The following is a 15,312-nucleotide window of genomic DNA, read 5'->3' on the forward strand; positions in this document are numbered from 1 at the left end:
GCTCAACGCCCTCCCGGATGCACTTTCTCCACCTCGGGTGGTCTTTGGCCAGGGTCTCCCAGGTGTTGGTGGTGATGTTGCACTTTATCAGGGAGGCTTTGAGGGTGTCCTTGTAATGCTTCCGTTGCCACCTTTGGCTCGTTTACCATGAAGGAGCTCCATATAAAGCATTTGCTTTGGGAGTCTCGTATCTGGCATGTGAACCATGTGGCCTGCCTAGTGAAGCTGATTTGAGTGTGGTCAGTGCTTCAATATTGGGGATGTTGGCCTGATCGAGGACACTGATGTTGGTGCGCCTGTCCTCCCAGGGGATTTGCAGGATCTTGCAGAGATATCGCTGGTGATATATTTCCAGCAACTTGAGGTGCCTTCAGAAATGAGCTAGTCCATAGTGGGCACTCCAGTTTGCTCCGGAGTCTAGACCAATCCAAGCTCCCCATGTTATATGGAGGAGAACTCTTCAGAACCTGCTTGTGTAAGCTAGTCGGTTCATGGAGCTACCAGAATACATCAGAGAAGACCCGGGGAATCTCATTGTAAGTTTTGAAAAGGACAATCTCATTTAACAATAACCGCAACTTCCCTCTAGAATGGTTTTTCTGATTCGGGCTGGCATAGAGTTTAAGAAGTGAAATATAATGACCAACCTTGGCTCTGCAGTACCATTAATGTTTTTTTTTTGCCCAGGCTTAACAAAAAAAAAACACACAGGAAAAAGTGGAGTGCAGAAACCGAAATATAAGCACAACATGCTGAAAACACTCAGCAGGTCAGGCAGCAGCTCTGGAGAAACGGTTAATGTTTCAGGTCGATGACCTTTCATCAGAACATTTGTAGAAACAGAAGTTGGCCATTCATCTCATTAAGTCAACTCTGTCTTAGTCCTACCTTTTCTCCATGTCCTTCAATACCCATGCAAGTTCCTTCTTTCATTTTGCTTCCCAAGTACTTATCACCCTTTTAAAACTTCTCAGTTGATCTTATGGGCTAGACTTTCCACTATGATCGCTATCGCCCCAAAATGAGTGATATTTCCAGCCTTAGTGCTTTTTAAATTTTTCTTCTGGGCAACTTGTAATTGTATGAAGGGATTTACTTTTAACCAGTCTAGTTCCAATTTTGTGAGTATAACTTGGCTCCTTGTTCAGTATTCCCCTATTGGAGATAAGACATGTTCTCTATCTACCCTGTTAATATTTATTTTAAACACCAAGTTAGATTACTCCAAGTAGAAACCTGGAATTAGAAATCAAATTAGAGAATTGGAACTAAACTGGTTAAAAGCAAATCCAGAAAAATGTTAATACAAATGCGTTAAATTGGATTGCGTTGCTTACTCAGAAATTGCTCTGTTCTGAATTCGGCTCTGCGATCGATGCCTCACTTCATTCAGTGGCGTCAGTTGTTCAATGTTCTCAGTCTGAGGGACTTGTATGGGATTTGACTCCTGCTGCCCTGTCAAATTGTACAATAGCGGACCTGGGGGTGTAACTGTAAATGACAGTTACCTCATATACTCTGCCCAGGGCAAATAACTTCCCCTTGCCCAGTGTGGGACTGAGCCCCATAGAGTGCAGGAAGAGCGCAGGTTCCATCCTCCGGCCCGCATGGGCTCGATGGGCCGAATGGTTACAGCACGGAAGGTGGCCAATCTATCATTCTATGGTGCAACATTGGAACTAAACTGGCTAAAAGCAAATCCAGCAAAATGTTAAATAATTCCATACAAATGCGTTAAATTGCTTACTCAGAAATTGCTCTGTTCTGCGATAGATACCTCCATTCATTCAGTGGCTTGGACTGGATATCTATTCTATTGATTTGAATTGGATATCCATGTCTGTTGCATGGGCAATTTCTCCGAAAAATGAATGAGTTGACACTAGACAAGGTGAGGCTTGGTTTAAATAATTTTAAGCTGCTTTATTCTGCAGCAAACTGAATATACAGAGCAATATTTATGGTCAGATTGATTCACAGTTCAATCGATATAACTCCTCTCCACTGAATAACATGGAAATAATGTACTTCTGGACCATCCCATGTCAGTGGGTGGTCTTGTTTGACTTTAAAACAAACTAACTCTGCATTCTGCCTTTTGCTGTTGAGACCAATTCATGAAAACATACAGTAGGACACTTGGGCTTTGAAGATTATTGATATACTGAGTGTTGCGCTATGTGTATGTTCTTGGTGACACTTACCTGATGGTGAAAATTATTTTACAGATACAACAAGAAATCCAAGGCAAGGTGAAGAAAATGGCAAAGGTTAGCGCCTATTTCATTTAACTTATAAATCTCTTTGCATTGTATTTTAAATATGTAGCATTTGAAGTTCTTAGTTAATAATCTTTTATCTCTACTGCTTAAAAATTTGTTTAGGTCCCACAAGTGCTAAGAAAGTGGTATCAAAGATTATTTCACTTATCTAATGTACATTTCTGTACATTTTCCCCTGTTTAAAAATCAACAGAGGATGACTAAGACATTGATAACGAGGGAGAAAAGCAAAATGAGAGTAAACTACTTGGGCCTCAACTATTTACAATCTATATTAATGACTTGGATGAAGGGACCGAGTATAATGTCAAATTTGATAAAGGTAGGAAAGCAAGTTGTGAGGAGGACGCAAAGAATTTACAAAGGGATATAGACAGGCTAAGTGAGTGCACAAAAATTTGGCGGATGGAGTATAATGTGGGAAAATGTGAGGTTATCCACTTTGGTAGGAAAATAAAAAAGCAAGTTATTATTTAAATGGGGAGAGATTACAAAATGCTGAGATATACAGAGGGATCTGGGGGTCCTTGTACATGAAACACACCGTTAGCATGCAGATACAATAAGTATTTAGGAAGGCAAATAGAATGTTGGCCTTTATTGCAAGGGAAATGGAGTATAAAAGTAGGGAAGGCCTGTTACACTTGAAGTACTGCATGCCGTTTTGGTCTCTTATTTAAGGAGGGATATACTTGCATTGGAGGCAGTTCACAGAAGGTTCACAAGGTTGATTCCTGAGATGAACGGGTTGTCTTATGAAGGAAGGTTGAGCAGGTTGGGCCTATACTCATTGGAGTTTGGGTGATCTTAGTGAAACTTATAAAATTCTGAGGGGGCTTGACAGGGTAGATGCAAAGGGAATGTTTCCCCCTCGTGGGAGAATCTAGAACTAGGGGGCATAGTTTCAGAATAAGGAGTCTCCCATTTAAAACTAAAATGAGAAGGAATTAGTTCTTCTCAGATGGTCGTGAATCTTTGGAATTCTCTACCCCAGAGAGCTGTGGAGGCTGAGTCATTGAATATATTTAAGGTGGGGATATACAGATGTTTGAATGATAAGGGAGTCGAGGGTTATGGGGGGGCAGGCAGGAAAGTGGAGTTGAGGCCAAGATCAGATCAGCTATGATCTTATTGAATGGTGGAGCAGGCTCGAGGGTCCGTATGGCCTACTCCTGCTCCTATTTATGTTCTTGTGTCTTTGAAAACCCTTTTAGGCGAAGTTAAACTCTGACTAGCTGAAATTCTCCACTTGGTTAAAAAAATTAATTTGACCAGAATGATTTGAATTTGTGGTTTCTCAAAAAAAGCACCAAATTAACTCCCATTGCGGTTTGTGGAAAGATGCTAGCATGGAATGGCTGCCTCATTTGCCTACACAGTGACACCTGCACCGATGTGCTTTTAGGCATGATGAGAAACAATATAATGTAGGCATTCTTTTTCTTCAATAGTTTCTCGAACTGGGTTCGTCTTAAGATGGATAGGCCATTCTACATTGTGCTCTACAAGATGCACTGTAGCAACTCGCCAGGGCTTCTTCCACAGCACCTCCCAAACCCGCGACCTCTACCACCTCAGAGGTCGAGGGCAACAAGTGCATGGGAGCACCATCACCTCCAAGTTCTCCTTTCAAGTCTCACACCATCCTGACTTGAACATTTATTGCCATTTCTTCATCGTCGCTGGGTCAAAATCCTGGAACTCTCTCCCTAACAGCACCGTGGGAGTACCTTCACCACACGGATTGCAGCGGTTCAAGAAGGTGGCTCACCACCACCTTCTCAAGGGGTGGGCAATAAGTGCAGGCCTTGCCAACGACGCCCATATCCCAGGAACAAATTTAAAAAAAGAATGTACAAAATGTTGTCTGTGGGTTTTGTAATAATGATTCAAGAGTTTTGTCTGTGTTCTGTACCCAGATTACCATTTTGTAACGAGAGATGAAATGCTTCGTGGCATTGAAGCTGGGGAATTTATAGAAAATGCAGAGTTCTCGGGGAACCGATATGGAACAAGGTATGTGCTGCGATTCTGAAGGTAATTTATTGTGTTAACTGAGGGATGAGGCAGTTTAATGGGTTGACTCCTGATTCTCAACCCAGACCAGCCCTCCTTTAAAATCTATTTGATTATATAGTCTAGTGGTGAAGTAATTTTTTTCCAGTGTGCTATTATCCAACCCCATATATTAACGTTTTGATTTTAATCACTAAGTTAAATATTCCCTTAAAGGATTGCCTCACGTCAGCCATTAGGAGGTATAATTTACAGGATGCGGCTCTTGAGGTGGAATGCATATTTTTCAGGGATTGCTGTGGCTGGGAAAGCTGCCTAACTGCAATAAGTGACTGAAGCTGTTGACCGTTTAGTGCTCCTGTACAGTTAGCGCGACATTCCTGATCTTCACCCACCTAACAGCTGCCATCTTGAAATTTTGAAGCTTCACCATCTAACTCATCTCGCTCTCGCACTCTCTCGTTATCTTGCGCGCTATCTTGACCTCTGACTTGTTCACTCACTCCCCATTCCTCTTGCACTCTTTCCCCTACCTTCTCTCTCTCTCTCTCTCTCTCAGCTTTTTAACAATCCAGCCAGCTGTGTTACGCCACCAGATCAGTTGTGTTCCTTTTCTTTTTATCACACTTGAGTCACCTGTATTATGCCAGATGGAAGTGACTGGGGCCCAGGAGAGGCGTGAGTCTGGGGCCCAGAAGAGGCGAGGGCGCAGAGGCAGCATGGGCCAGCCCACACTGAGATATGTGTGCGCCCTCGGTCTGTGCAGCAGAGCTGGTCTCCAGTTAGTTTTGGGTAATCCTTTCCACTTGACCAAGACCTCGCTCTGTCAAGCCCGTGTGGTGGCTGGTGTGCAACGGCCACCACACATTAAAAAAATCCACGCACAGGCATCTTCCACCCTTCAACATGTAGTTCGGGACCTGGAATATTAGGTCCTTCACCTGTTGGCATGGAAGCAAGTCATCCTCGATACGAGGGACTGCCGAGAATGATGATGATGATGATGATTTGGACAGTAAGTATAATCACTTGTAGCAGTGGTGTTCATACACAAATGAAATAATTATCAAATCCTAAGTGTTCTCAAAATAGATGCCACAAAGCTGCAGTAATTCCAATTCCACCAAATCCCCTTTCGAGTTCAGTCACCTTTCAAGGGAGTAATCCAATTAGCAGCAGCCAGCAGCTGTTGTATAGTCTGTACTAAGTAATCAACAGCCCTATCCTTGAGCGTGTCTGATCAAAATCCTTCCATTTTACCCTGACTCGCCCTGTGTTTGCTAACGAAATCGCAGTGTGTGGCCTCCCATCTCCACACACCTGTGACCTGCACTCACAACTTGCCAGTCTGCAGCACTGGCACGATGCCTCCCTCAGCTGGTGCCCTGATGGCACAATCCTAAAATGCTGCCATCCCCCACCGTACTTACAACCCCACACAAGGACGTGAGCGCGAGAAGCTGAGAAGACACAGAGTAGTAATAAAGGGCCCAAGTTTCGGGCCGAGCCTAAAATGGCGCAGCCCGGACCTGGACGCCCGTTTTTCGCGCCACAAAGTGCGCCTAAAAAAAACTTAACTATTCTCCGGCTCCCTGCAGGTCCCCTGGAGCTGGGCGTGGCGCAGCACGAGCTGTAGGGGGCGGAGTCAGATCCCTGCACTGAAAACAGTGCCGGGACCTCTGCACATGCGCGCTACAGTGGGCACGCATGTGCAGTAGCTCCAGGTGCCCAAAACTGTGTGGGAGGGGCCCGAAGCACGCAGCCCCTAGCCCTGGTCGAATGGCCTCACTGGGACTGCGTGGATAAGGCTCCTCCCACCCGACCCGACCCCTGCTCCTCCTCCTCCCCCCGCCCCCCGACCTCCGCTCCTCTTTTCCCCCCACCCAAACCCAACCTGACCTCCCCCCACCCCCGCCCCCCCCCCCCCCCCCGGCGACCCGACCTCTGCTCCTCTTACCCCCCACCCAAACCCGACCTGACCTCCGCGCCATCCTCCGCGACTCTCTCTCTCCCTCCCCCCCCCCGACCTCTGAGACCCGACCCCACCTATCTGTAAATCCAGCCCAAAGTCTTGGGCCCAGCCATTCAGCCTCCTTCTCTCCCTCCCCCCCTGCCCCCCCCCTCCTCTCTCCTTCCCTTCCTCCTCTCTCCTTCCCTTCCTCCTCTCTCCTTCCCTTCCTCCTCTCTCCTTCCCTTCCTCCTCTCTCCTTCCCTTCCTCCTCTCCCCTTCCCTTCCTCTTCTCTCCTTCGCTTCCTCTTCTCTCCTTCCCTTCCTCTTCTCTCCTTCCCTTCCTCTTCTCTCCTTCCCTTCCTCCTCTCTCCCTCCTTTCTCCTTCCCCCTTCCCTTCCTCCTCTCTCCTTCCTTCCCTTCCTCCTCTCTCCTTCCTTCCCTTCCTCCTCTCTCCTTCCTTCCCTCCCTCCTCTCTCCTTCCTTCCCTCCCTCCTCTCTCCTTCCTTCCCTCCCTCCTCTCTCCTTCCTTCCCTCCCTCCTCTCTCCTTCCTTCCCTCCCTCCTCTCTCCTTCCCTCCCTCCCTCCTCTCTCCTTCCCTCCCTCCCTCCTCTCTCCTTCCCTCCCTCCCTCCTCTCTCCTTCCCTCCCTCCCTCCTCTCTCCTTCCCTCCCTCCCTCCCTCCTCTCTCCTTCCCTCCCTCCCTCTCTCCTTCCCTCCCTCCCTCCTCTCTCCTTCCCTCCCTCTCTCCTCTCTCCCTCCCTCCTCTCTCCCTCCCTCCTCTCTCCTTCCCTCCCTCCCTCCTTCCTTCTCTCCCTCCCTCCCTCCCTCCTTCCTCCCCTCCCTCCTTCCTTCCTTCCCTCCTCTCTCCCTCCCTCCTCTCTCCTTCCCTCCCTCCCTCCTCTCTCCTTCCCTCAATCCCTCCTCTCCTTCCCTCCCTCCCTCCCTCCCTCCTCTCTCTCCTTCCCTCCCTCCCTCCTCTCTCTCCTTCCCTCCCTCCCTCCTCTCTCTCCTTCCCTCCCTCCCTCCTCGCTGTCAGAAACACAGACACTGACAGAGAGATAGAGACACACTGGGGGGGGCCGTCCCAGCACGCTGTTGGTGGACTTCCGGTGCTGCAGTTGGTAAATAGAAAATGTTTTTTTTTAATTTTTATTTTTTATTAATTTTTTTTGATTGATTTATTGGTTGATTTATTGATGTATTGATGTATTTATCATTTATCATTGATGATGGCTCTTTATTTGTAAAACTGAAGTGTTTAATGTTTGTAAACTTCCCTTTAAATCCCCTACGCCTAATTTGTAACCTACACCTGATTTTCTAAAGTGTAGACAAGGTTTTTTCGAATGTACAAAAATCTTCACTTACTCCATTCTAAGTTAGTTTGGAGTAAGTTTTCACTGCCGAAACTTTGAAAACAGGCCTAAGTGGCCGGACACGCCCCCTTTTGAAAAAAAAATTCTGTTCCAAAGTGAAACTGTTCTAACTGACTAGAACTGGAGCAAACTAAATGCCGAGAATTCAAATTTCTAAGATACTCCATTCTAAACCAGTTGCTCCAAAAAAACAGGAGCAACTCAGGCTGAAGCTTGGCCCCAAATAGTGTAGCGAACCAGAAAAGAAAGACACCAAGCCAGTTAAGCAAGAAAACGTATCCACTGATGCATTGTGAACAACGCCATAATATATTTTTAGACAGCATTGGAAAGAATCCCGAACCATAGAAAGTTCATCTGATCAAAAGAAAAAGCTATGAAGGATAGAAATGTTCAGCAGGACAGTCAGCATCTGAAAGTGAAACGTTAATGTTTTGGATGGGGCTTTTCACTAGGTCACACAGATGAAAGCTGCCATCTAAAACGTCAATTCTTTTTTTGGCCCTGTTTCATAGGAACAGAAGGCCATTCAGCCCCTCGAGCCTATTCCGCCATTCAATTAGATCACAGCTGATCTATATCTTAACTCCATCTACCCACCCTAGTTCCATAACCCTTAATACCCTTGCCTAACAAATCTATCAATTTCAATTTTCAGTTGACCCCACAGCCTCGAGAGCTTTTTGGGGGCGAGTGTTCCAAATTTCCACTACCCTTTGTGTGAAAAACTCCTTGCTGACATCATCCCTGAACGACCTAGCTCTAATTTTAAGGTTATGCCCCCTTGTTCTGGACTTTCGTCAGAGGAAAATATCTCTATCTACTCTTATCAAATCCTCAATCATTTTAAACACCTCAATTAGATCACCCCATAATCTTCTATATTCAAGGGAATATAAGTCTCGTCTATGCAACCTGTCCTTTATAATTTAACTCTTTTAGAATCATTCTGGTGAATTTGAGTTGTGTTTCGGGTTCATTATGTAACTGGCAAGCCTACATTGGGAGCTTTTCCTCTGGGAATAATGCCAGCCGCTGGCCTGATACTGAAATGACTTGTTTTACTTGCAGTAAAGCAGCGGTGCAGGCCGTACAAGCCAAGAACCAAATCTGTATTCTTGACATAGACATGCAGGGCGTGAGGAATATCAAGAAAACAGACCTGTGCCCAATCTACCTTTCTATTCAGCCGCCATCATTTGAAATTCTAGTAAGTACAGCACCAGTTAGTATTGCCACCTACAGCTTTGCTGTTGGGATAAGGATGCACTTTTCATGAAAGCCATTATCAGATCAGGAGAGTGAAGTAGTGTGAGGTGCCCGTTATTTAAAGGAACACTCCTCGGGAAGAGTCATAAAGATCATTATCCACCCATGGCTGTCGACTAGATGAGAATGGAAAAGTTATAACTTGCGTTTAAATTATTTTTTTTTAACCTTGTAGTGCCATCCATGTCGCAGTTGTTGGATGCTCATTCCTGGGGTGCTTCCGTGCTCTAACATGGCACTGGGTGCTCCAGGAATCATTAAAACCAAGCCCAGCTTATAGCCCTGACTTGCATTAATCCTTTTTTACTATAACTTTAAAGTCAACTCGCAGACAGGATTTTTAAATGATCATCTACTGCTAAGTATTTTCAATGTCACTCTGTGCTGAATTCCGAGCAACATGAATGAGTATAAGAAGTGTGCTGGACATGTTGTGATCTGGAATGCACTGCCTGAAAGGCCGATGGAAGCGGATTCAATATTGAAAAGTGAATTGGATAAATACTTTAAGGGGGAACATTTGCAGGGCAATGGGGAGTGAGCAGGGGGAGTAGGACTAACTGGCTGGCTCTTGCATTGAGCCAGCATAGGCATGATGGGCCAAGTCACCTCCTTCCCTGCTGCAAGATTCTACGATTGCCTTGATAAGCAGGGTAGTAGAAAGTAAAATAAAACATTGCAGTGTCGGGCAACTTGTGAGGAAAGGCCAACAATATGATTTTGTGAATTTTCTGCACGAGATTCCTTTCAGACAAGCTTTACGCTGGAGGATTCTTGAAGTCCATTGGCAATAATCTTGTCACCATTTGGATCAATGATTTGAAATGTCTGACACATTGCTGACTAGGCGCGCTCCACTGAACCATGTGTGTCTGTTTTCCAACTACTGATCCTAGCTTTTCATAATTGCATCAGCTGAAATACCCTGTACTGAGATTTGAATAGGATTTTGTAATTGGAACCTCTTGTCCCATGCAGAATGGACTTTACACATGGATATTCACAGTCATACATATATATTTTAATTTATTTGTCCAGATGAAAAACCAAAGATTAACGTAACAATTTCCATATCCTTTGTGCTAAAGGCTGGAATCTTGTACAGCTGTTTAGCTACAGTGTTGATTTTTATATCTCGAGTGAATTCAATAGGTCTGCTGAAACTTGTCCACAAACATTAAAGGCAGGACTTTCTGATGACTTACAGAACATCTCTGAAGGTTCCAAAGAAAGTTATGCCATACCTACAACTTTGAACAGTATATTTGTGATTGCCAAACTAAATTGAGCAGGTAAATCACCAGTAACCTCGACATTACTCTCCCAAGCAAATAGATGGGAAATAAATTGCAACTCTGATGTAACTGTTGGAAATCTTTTTTCACAACGTGTTCTATTAAACCCATTTTTAGGAAGAACGATTGAGAAAGAGAAAAACTGAATCCCAGGAAAGTTTAGAAAAGAGGCTAATGGCAGCAAAATTGGACATGGAATTCAGTAAGTACTTCAGCAAATATTTGCTGATATTTATATGTATATTCTTGTACCAATAAAAGTTTCTATTTATAATGGGATATAGCGTTAGCGATGTGATTGTTGGGAGATGGTGTAATGATGCAAATTTGGCACTGCAAAGACAGGTGAGTACAACACTTGAGTGTTAGAATATTTTTTTTGGAGGGGTATTAATAAATCTGGAATTAGAACAAGACCAGAATTATAAATACACTGAACAGCATCTATGATGGATCTTTGTAAATATTTCTGTTTTGCAGGTAAAGAGCCTGGTATGTTTGATGAAGTAATAATTAATGATGATTTAGAAGATGCCTATTCTCGGTTGAAATCGGTTCTGATTGAGGTGAGCTAATTGCAGATCAGCCTGGGAACACTGACTTGCTTGTGCGATGAACTTTTTAGTTATTATAACGTGTGGCCATTTAACACCAATGGGAGCAAAAGAGTTTACTGTAAACTTCTTGTAAAATCAACTGGATGATTACTGCTAGATCTTTAAAATAAGTGAAACATTAGGGTACAGCGCAGTGAAAGATAACCGTTTGATCACATTTGTTTCGCCAGTTTGGCTCATTCTTGTCTTTGGATAGTATAGAATGGTTACAGCACAAAAGGAGGCCATTTGGCCCGTCGAGCCCATGCCGGCTCTCTACAAGAGCACCTCAGCTAGTCCCACTCCCCCGCCCTTTCCCTGTAGCCCTGCAATCTTTTTTCCTTCAAGTACTTATCCACAACTTCCTTTTTGAAAAGCCACAATTGAATCTGCCTTTGCCACCCTTTCACGCAGTGAATTCCAGATTCTAACCACTCGCTGCGTATAAGAGTTTTTCCATAAGGTTCTGAGTTCAAACCTAACTTGAGCAAAGGTTAGCACTTTCTAGTGCTGACTGATGGACTGCTGCAATGTTCAAAATGAAACAAAGCCATGCTTGTACAAGTGGTTCAGGAGGGATATTTACCATCCCATGGCATTATTTGAAGAGGAGCAGGTTCTCCCAGGGTCCTGGCAAACCTTCCTCCAAAAATACCACCAAAAAGCGTATTAGCTGGTCCTTCATCTCGTTGCTGTTTTAGGGATCTTGCAGTATGACTTGGAGGTGAAGGTATTGCTGCTCTTGTCCTCCTTGATGATTGCAGGGCTGCAAAGTATTCTGGAAGGTTTCAGCTGTAACAACTACAAGCTGGTCAATGCACTCGGGGCTGAATAGTAGTCAGCCTTAGTGAGTGGCTGGCCACGTCTCAAACTATTGGGGAGTGGGAAGATTTTATCGATGAGGTATTTGAGAAGACCATGCTGGGGGTCGGAGTAAGAGAGGAGATCCCAATATCTACAGGAGGAGGGAGGATGGGTCTCTGTTAGAACAGGGTGCTAAAAGTTGTGAACCACAGCAATCATCCCCGGTGCTCTCCTCTGGAAAGAGATAACGTGGAACCTTGAGAGTTGACTGCGACAGGCGAGGATGTGTCCTGCACTGAGACTTCCAGCAGCTTGTCAGAGAAGGAAGGGGAAATGAGTGTAGAATATTGTGGAGAGAGTAGGGGATTTAGAATGGAGATTGAGAATTCAAACCCAGCTGAGAGCAAGTTGGAGAATTGAAACTTGGTGAGGGAGATGGAGTTGCGCTATCACATGAGCTGCTGTCTTTAGGAATGGAGGAATAAACTGAGATAATTTGAAATGGGAGAAATGGTGTCAAATTGAGAATGCAGAGTCCCACTGCTCTAGACAAAGAAAGGAAACTGAGTAAGAGTGTTGCTGTGAAAGCAGTTTCAGATCAATAAAAGTAGATATGTATCACTGGTTTGTGCAGAAAACCTGCTTCCTAATGCTTTTTGTGGTGTTTTGTTGTAGGAAATCCAAAAAGCGAAAGACTTACAGAACTGAACTAGTCCTGAACTCCATTCCAGCCAGAAGTTCTAACCTTCTACTCCAGCAGCTTGTACTAAGTAGGAAGAATGAAAATTTCTGAACAAAACATCCATGTATTTATTATCTTAAAAGTTTTTTTTTAAAAAAGGATGTTATTTTTGTGTTGGGTTTGTTTTTGTCGAGCTGGCATTCCATTTTCTAAGCTTGTTGATGAGAAAAAAACATGGCTTTACTGTCTTGTTCAGTATATTGAGGAATTGCCTAATACGTGGAAAGTACTTGTGCAATTTTATAGCTTGTGTTTTTTATTAAAGTATATACTGGATACTAACTACAGTATCAATAGTAAAGAGACACTCCAAACACAAACTATTACTGTTGTATCTTATAATGTTTTTAATAGAGGAAAAGGTGATCATGATTGGACCAATGGAAAGGAGTAGACTTGGCTCAAGGCCTTTTATACCTGGATAATTTCTGAGAAAACTGATTAATGCTATCTCACAAATAGCAAACTTCCATATAGGTGATTGTGTTGTCGTCTCATTATTGAATGTATCAAAGTCGGAGAAGAATTATTCTAACAAGGAAATATGTCTGATTTTTTTTTTATTCTGAATTTCCCCTCCCAAACAAAATGACTTGTCTTTCTTTTGGGAATAAATAAAACCAATGAGAAAAGCTGGAATGTTGTGTTTATTCCATGCCTAAGACTGACAGGACAGTGACCAGTTACAAAACAAAAACACACAACATCGGAAGCTCTCAGCTGGTCATAGAAACATAGAAAATAGGTGCAGGAGTAGGCCATTCGGCCCTTCGAGTCTGCACCGCCATTCAATAAGATCATGGCTGATCATTCCCCCAGTACCCCTTTCCTGCTTTCTCTCCATACCCCTTGATCCCTTTAGCTGTAAGGGTCATATATCTAACTCCCTCTTGAATATATCCAATGAACTGGCATCAACACCTCTCTGTGGCAGGGAATTCCACAGGTTAACAACTCTGAGTGAAGAAGTTTCTCCTCATCTCAGTCTGGCCTACCCCTTATCCTAAAACTGTCCCCTGGTTCTGGACTTTCCCAACATCAGGAACAATCTACCCGCATCTAACCTGTCCCATCCTGTCAGAATCTTGTATGTTTCTATGAGATCCCCTCTCATCCTTCTAAACTCCAATGTAATGGCAGCAGCTGTGGAGAGAATGGACATGGACGGACAAGCCAATGGTTCAGGTATGGACTCTTCAATCGGTAGACGAACGGTAGATATTACAGACGAACAGTTAAAACAAAGGAGGGGCACACAAAATAGAATGACCTGTAACCTGTTTAATTGGAAAGCAGGAGATGGATAAATGGCATTCGCATGCGATATTGGGAGAAATCAGAGATATTTACAAGGTATAGAGACTGTATAGCTGAAAGGGATAGGGAATCGACAGGTAGAAAGGGAGGCATGAAAAGCTGAATGTGCAGGCTACAACGGTGCAGACACTGCGAGGTCCTTACCCCTAGCACTAACCTACTCCTCCCATCCCAAGCAACACCAGCACACCCCATTCCACACCGCCAGCATTTTCTACGAAAGAGACATGGGAGCTATACCCTGTAGTTAAAATCTAGCGTTATTAATGTCAATATTAAGGCCTGAGGACTGCAAAATGCCTAGTCGGACAGATGAGATGTTGTTCCTTGAGCTTATCTTTCCCAGTCACGAAAAGAACAGAGTACGTTTGGGCAGACAATGATCAAGGGAGGTTTTGCATCGGCACTGAAGAACCTCCCATGGAGAAAGCAAAGAAATAGGTCGCAGAATCTCTGCATTGAAATTCTCCAATAGCATCTAGTAAGCTCTTGGGTGTTGGTGTTCACCAGCTGTGCACCGTACACCAGAAAAGGAGCTTGAAGCCGAAAGAAAAAAATCTTGACAAGATTGGCACTGCCCATCAGTGACTGAAATACACTGGGCAGCAAAGGCAAACACGGACATATCCTAGGGGCTGAAGTAGACAGAATCCCCCATTATCCACCGCCCACCCAAACACAAGAAAAACTAATTTGTTTTGGAAAATGAAACGAGTGCGCGCTGATTTATAATTGTACGGTCTTGAGGGAGGTTAATGCAGCAGATGGCCAAGTGCCCAGCCATGTCAGCAGCTTGTTACTGATGAACAAATTGATGCTTGTTTGAAGTATTTAAGTGCTGATGATTTCCATAGCAGATACTGAGTGGCGCTGACAGGCCAAGACGTCTATTCATGGACCAAAATGATTGAGGTGTGGGGGGCAAGTGGATTTTGCAACTGTAGTAATTTTTACTGCAGGTTCAGGATGTGAAATGGTGGCTGTAGATTCTGCTGAGCTGGATACAGAGGCAGATGCCACGGAGCATGCTATATCTCCATTTTGAGCTATGAAGCACCTTTTTTTGTGTTTTATCTTCCTCCAAGACATCTGGGAATAATTCCTCAAACAGACAGGCTACAAAAAATATGCTTGAATCTGGCTACAGTTTAGATCATGGTTGCAAAACCAAAGTATGATGACTGCTATATGTGATAAGGTCACAGCTCTGCAAGCCTAATAATAGTGCTGGCAATTTCTGCATGAGTGGATAGTGTGGTTTTCCCTCTTTCATTGATACCATTACCTCAGTTCTCTGCAACTTGAATTTTATTTTCCTTTCCACATTCTTCACACACTACAAGCATCTGTCTATTTGGTTTGATTCCTGGAGAATATGTGGTGGGCATGTAAAAAAAAACTGCAGACAGAAATTGTGCCTGTGTTGCATCACAGACAACTAATGATGAGGGAGGCTGTTCCGCCCACTTAGCTCATCCTTCCATGGAAACCTATGATTCCCTTTATGCCTCTCTGCCGCCTTATTGCCCCTGCGCCCCCCCCCCACCCCAAAAGAAATCCTGGAGCGGAGCTTAAACTGCGACCTGATACCGAGGTAACAAGCTACCACTGAGCCAAGATTGGGCATTAAATATACTTGTCCCTTATCAGTCGAAGGACAGGTCG

General features: G+C 44.2%; 1 protein-coding gene across 5 annotated transcripts in view; it reads left to right on the forward strand.

The window, feature by feature from the left end:
• The window catches only part of LOC139264720 (guanylate kinase-like), a 62,140-nt gene extending 49,215 nt beyond the window's left edge, over positions 1–12,925 (forward strand). For all 5 annotated transcript variants that reach the window (XM_070881675.1, XM_070881677.1, XM_070881674.1 and 2 more), the window contains exons 3-8: positions 2,229–2,270; positions 4,202–4,298; positions 8,696–8,834; positions 10,306–10,390; positions 10,669–10,754; positions 12,264–12,925. In XM_070881675.1, the coding sequence (XP_070737776.1) occupies positions 2,229–2,270; positions 4,202–4,298; positions 8,696–8,834; positions 10,306–10,390; positions 10,669–10,754; positions 12,264–12,296 (482 nt within the window). In that variant the 3' untranslated portion in view covers positions 12,297–12,925. The remainder of the gene's footprint in view (positions 1–2,228; positions 2,271–4,201; positions 4,299–8,695; positions 8,835–10,305; positions 10,391–10,668; positions 10,755–12,263) is intronic.
• Positions 12,926–15,312: the final 2,387 nt, after the last annotated feature.

This window comes from Pristiophorus japonicus, chromosome 5 (assembly GCF_044704955.1).
Source record: "Pristiophorus japonicus isolate sPriJap1 chromosome 5, sPriJap1.hap1, whole genome shotgun sequence".
In the NCBI taxonomy this organism is placed as follows: domain Eukaryota; kingdom Metazoa; phylum Chordata; class Chondrichthyes; family Pristiophoridae; genus Pristiophorus; species Pristiophorus japonicus.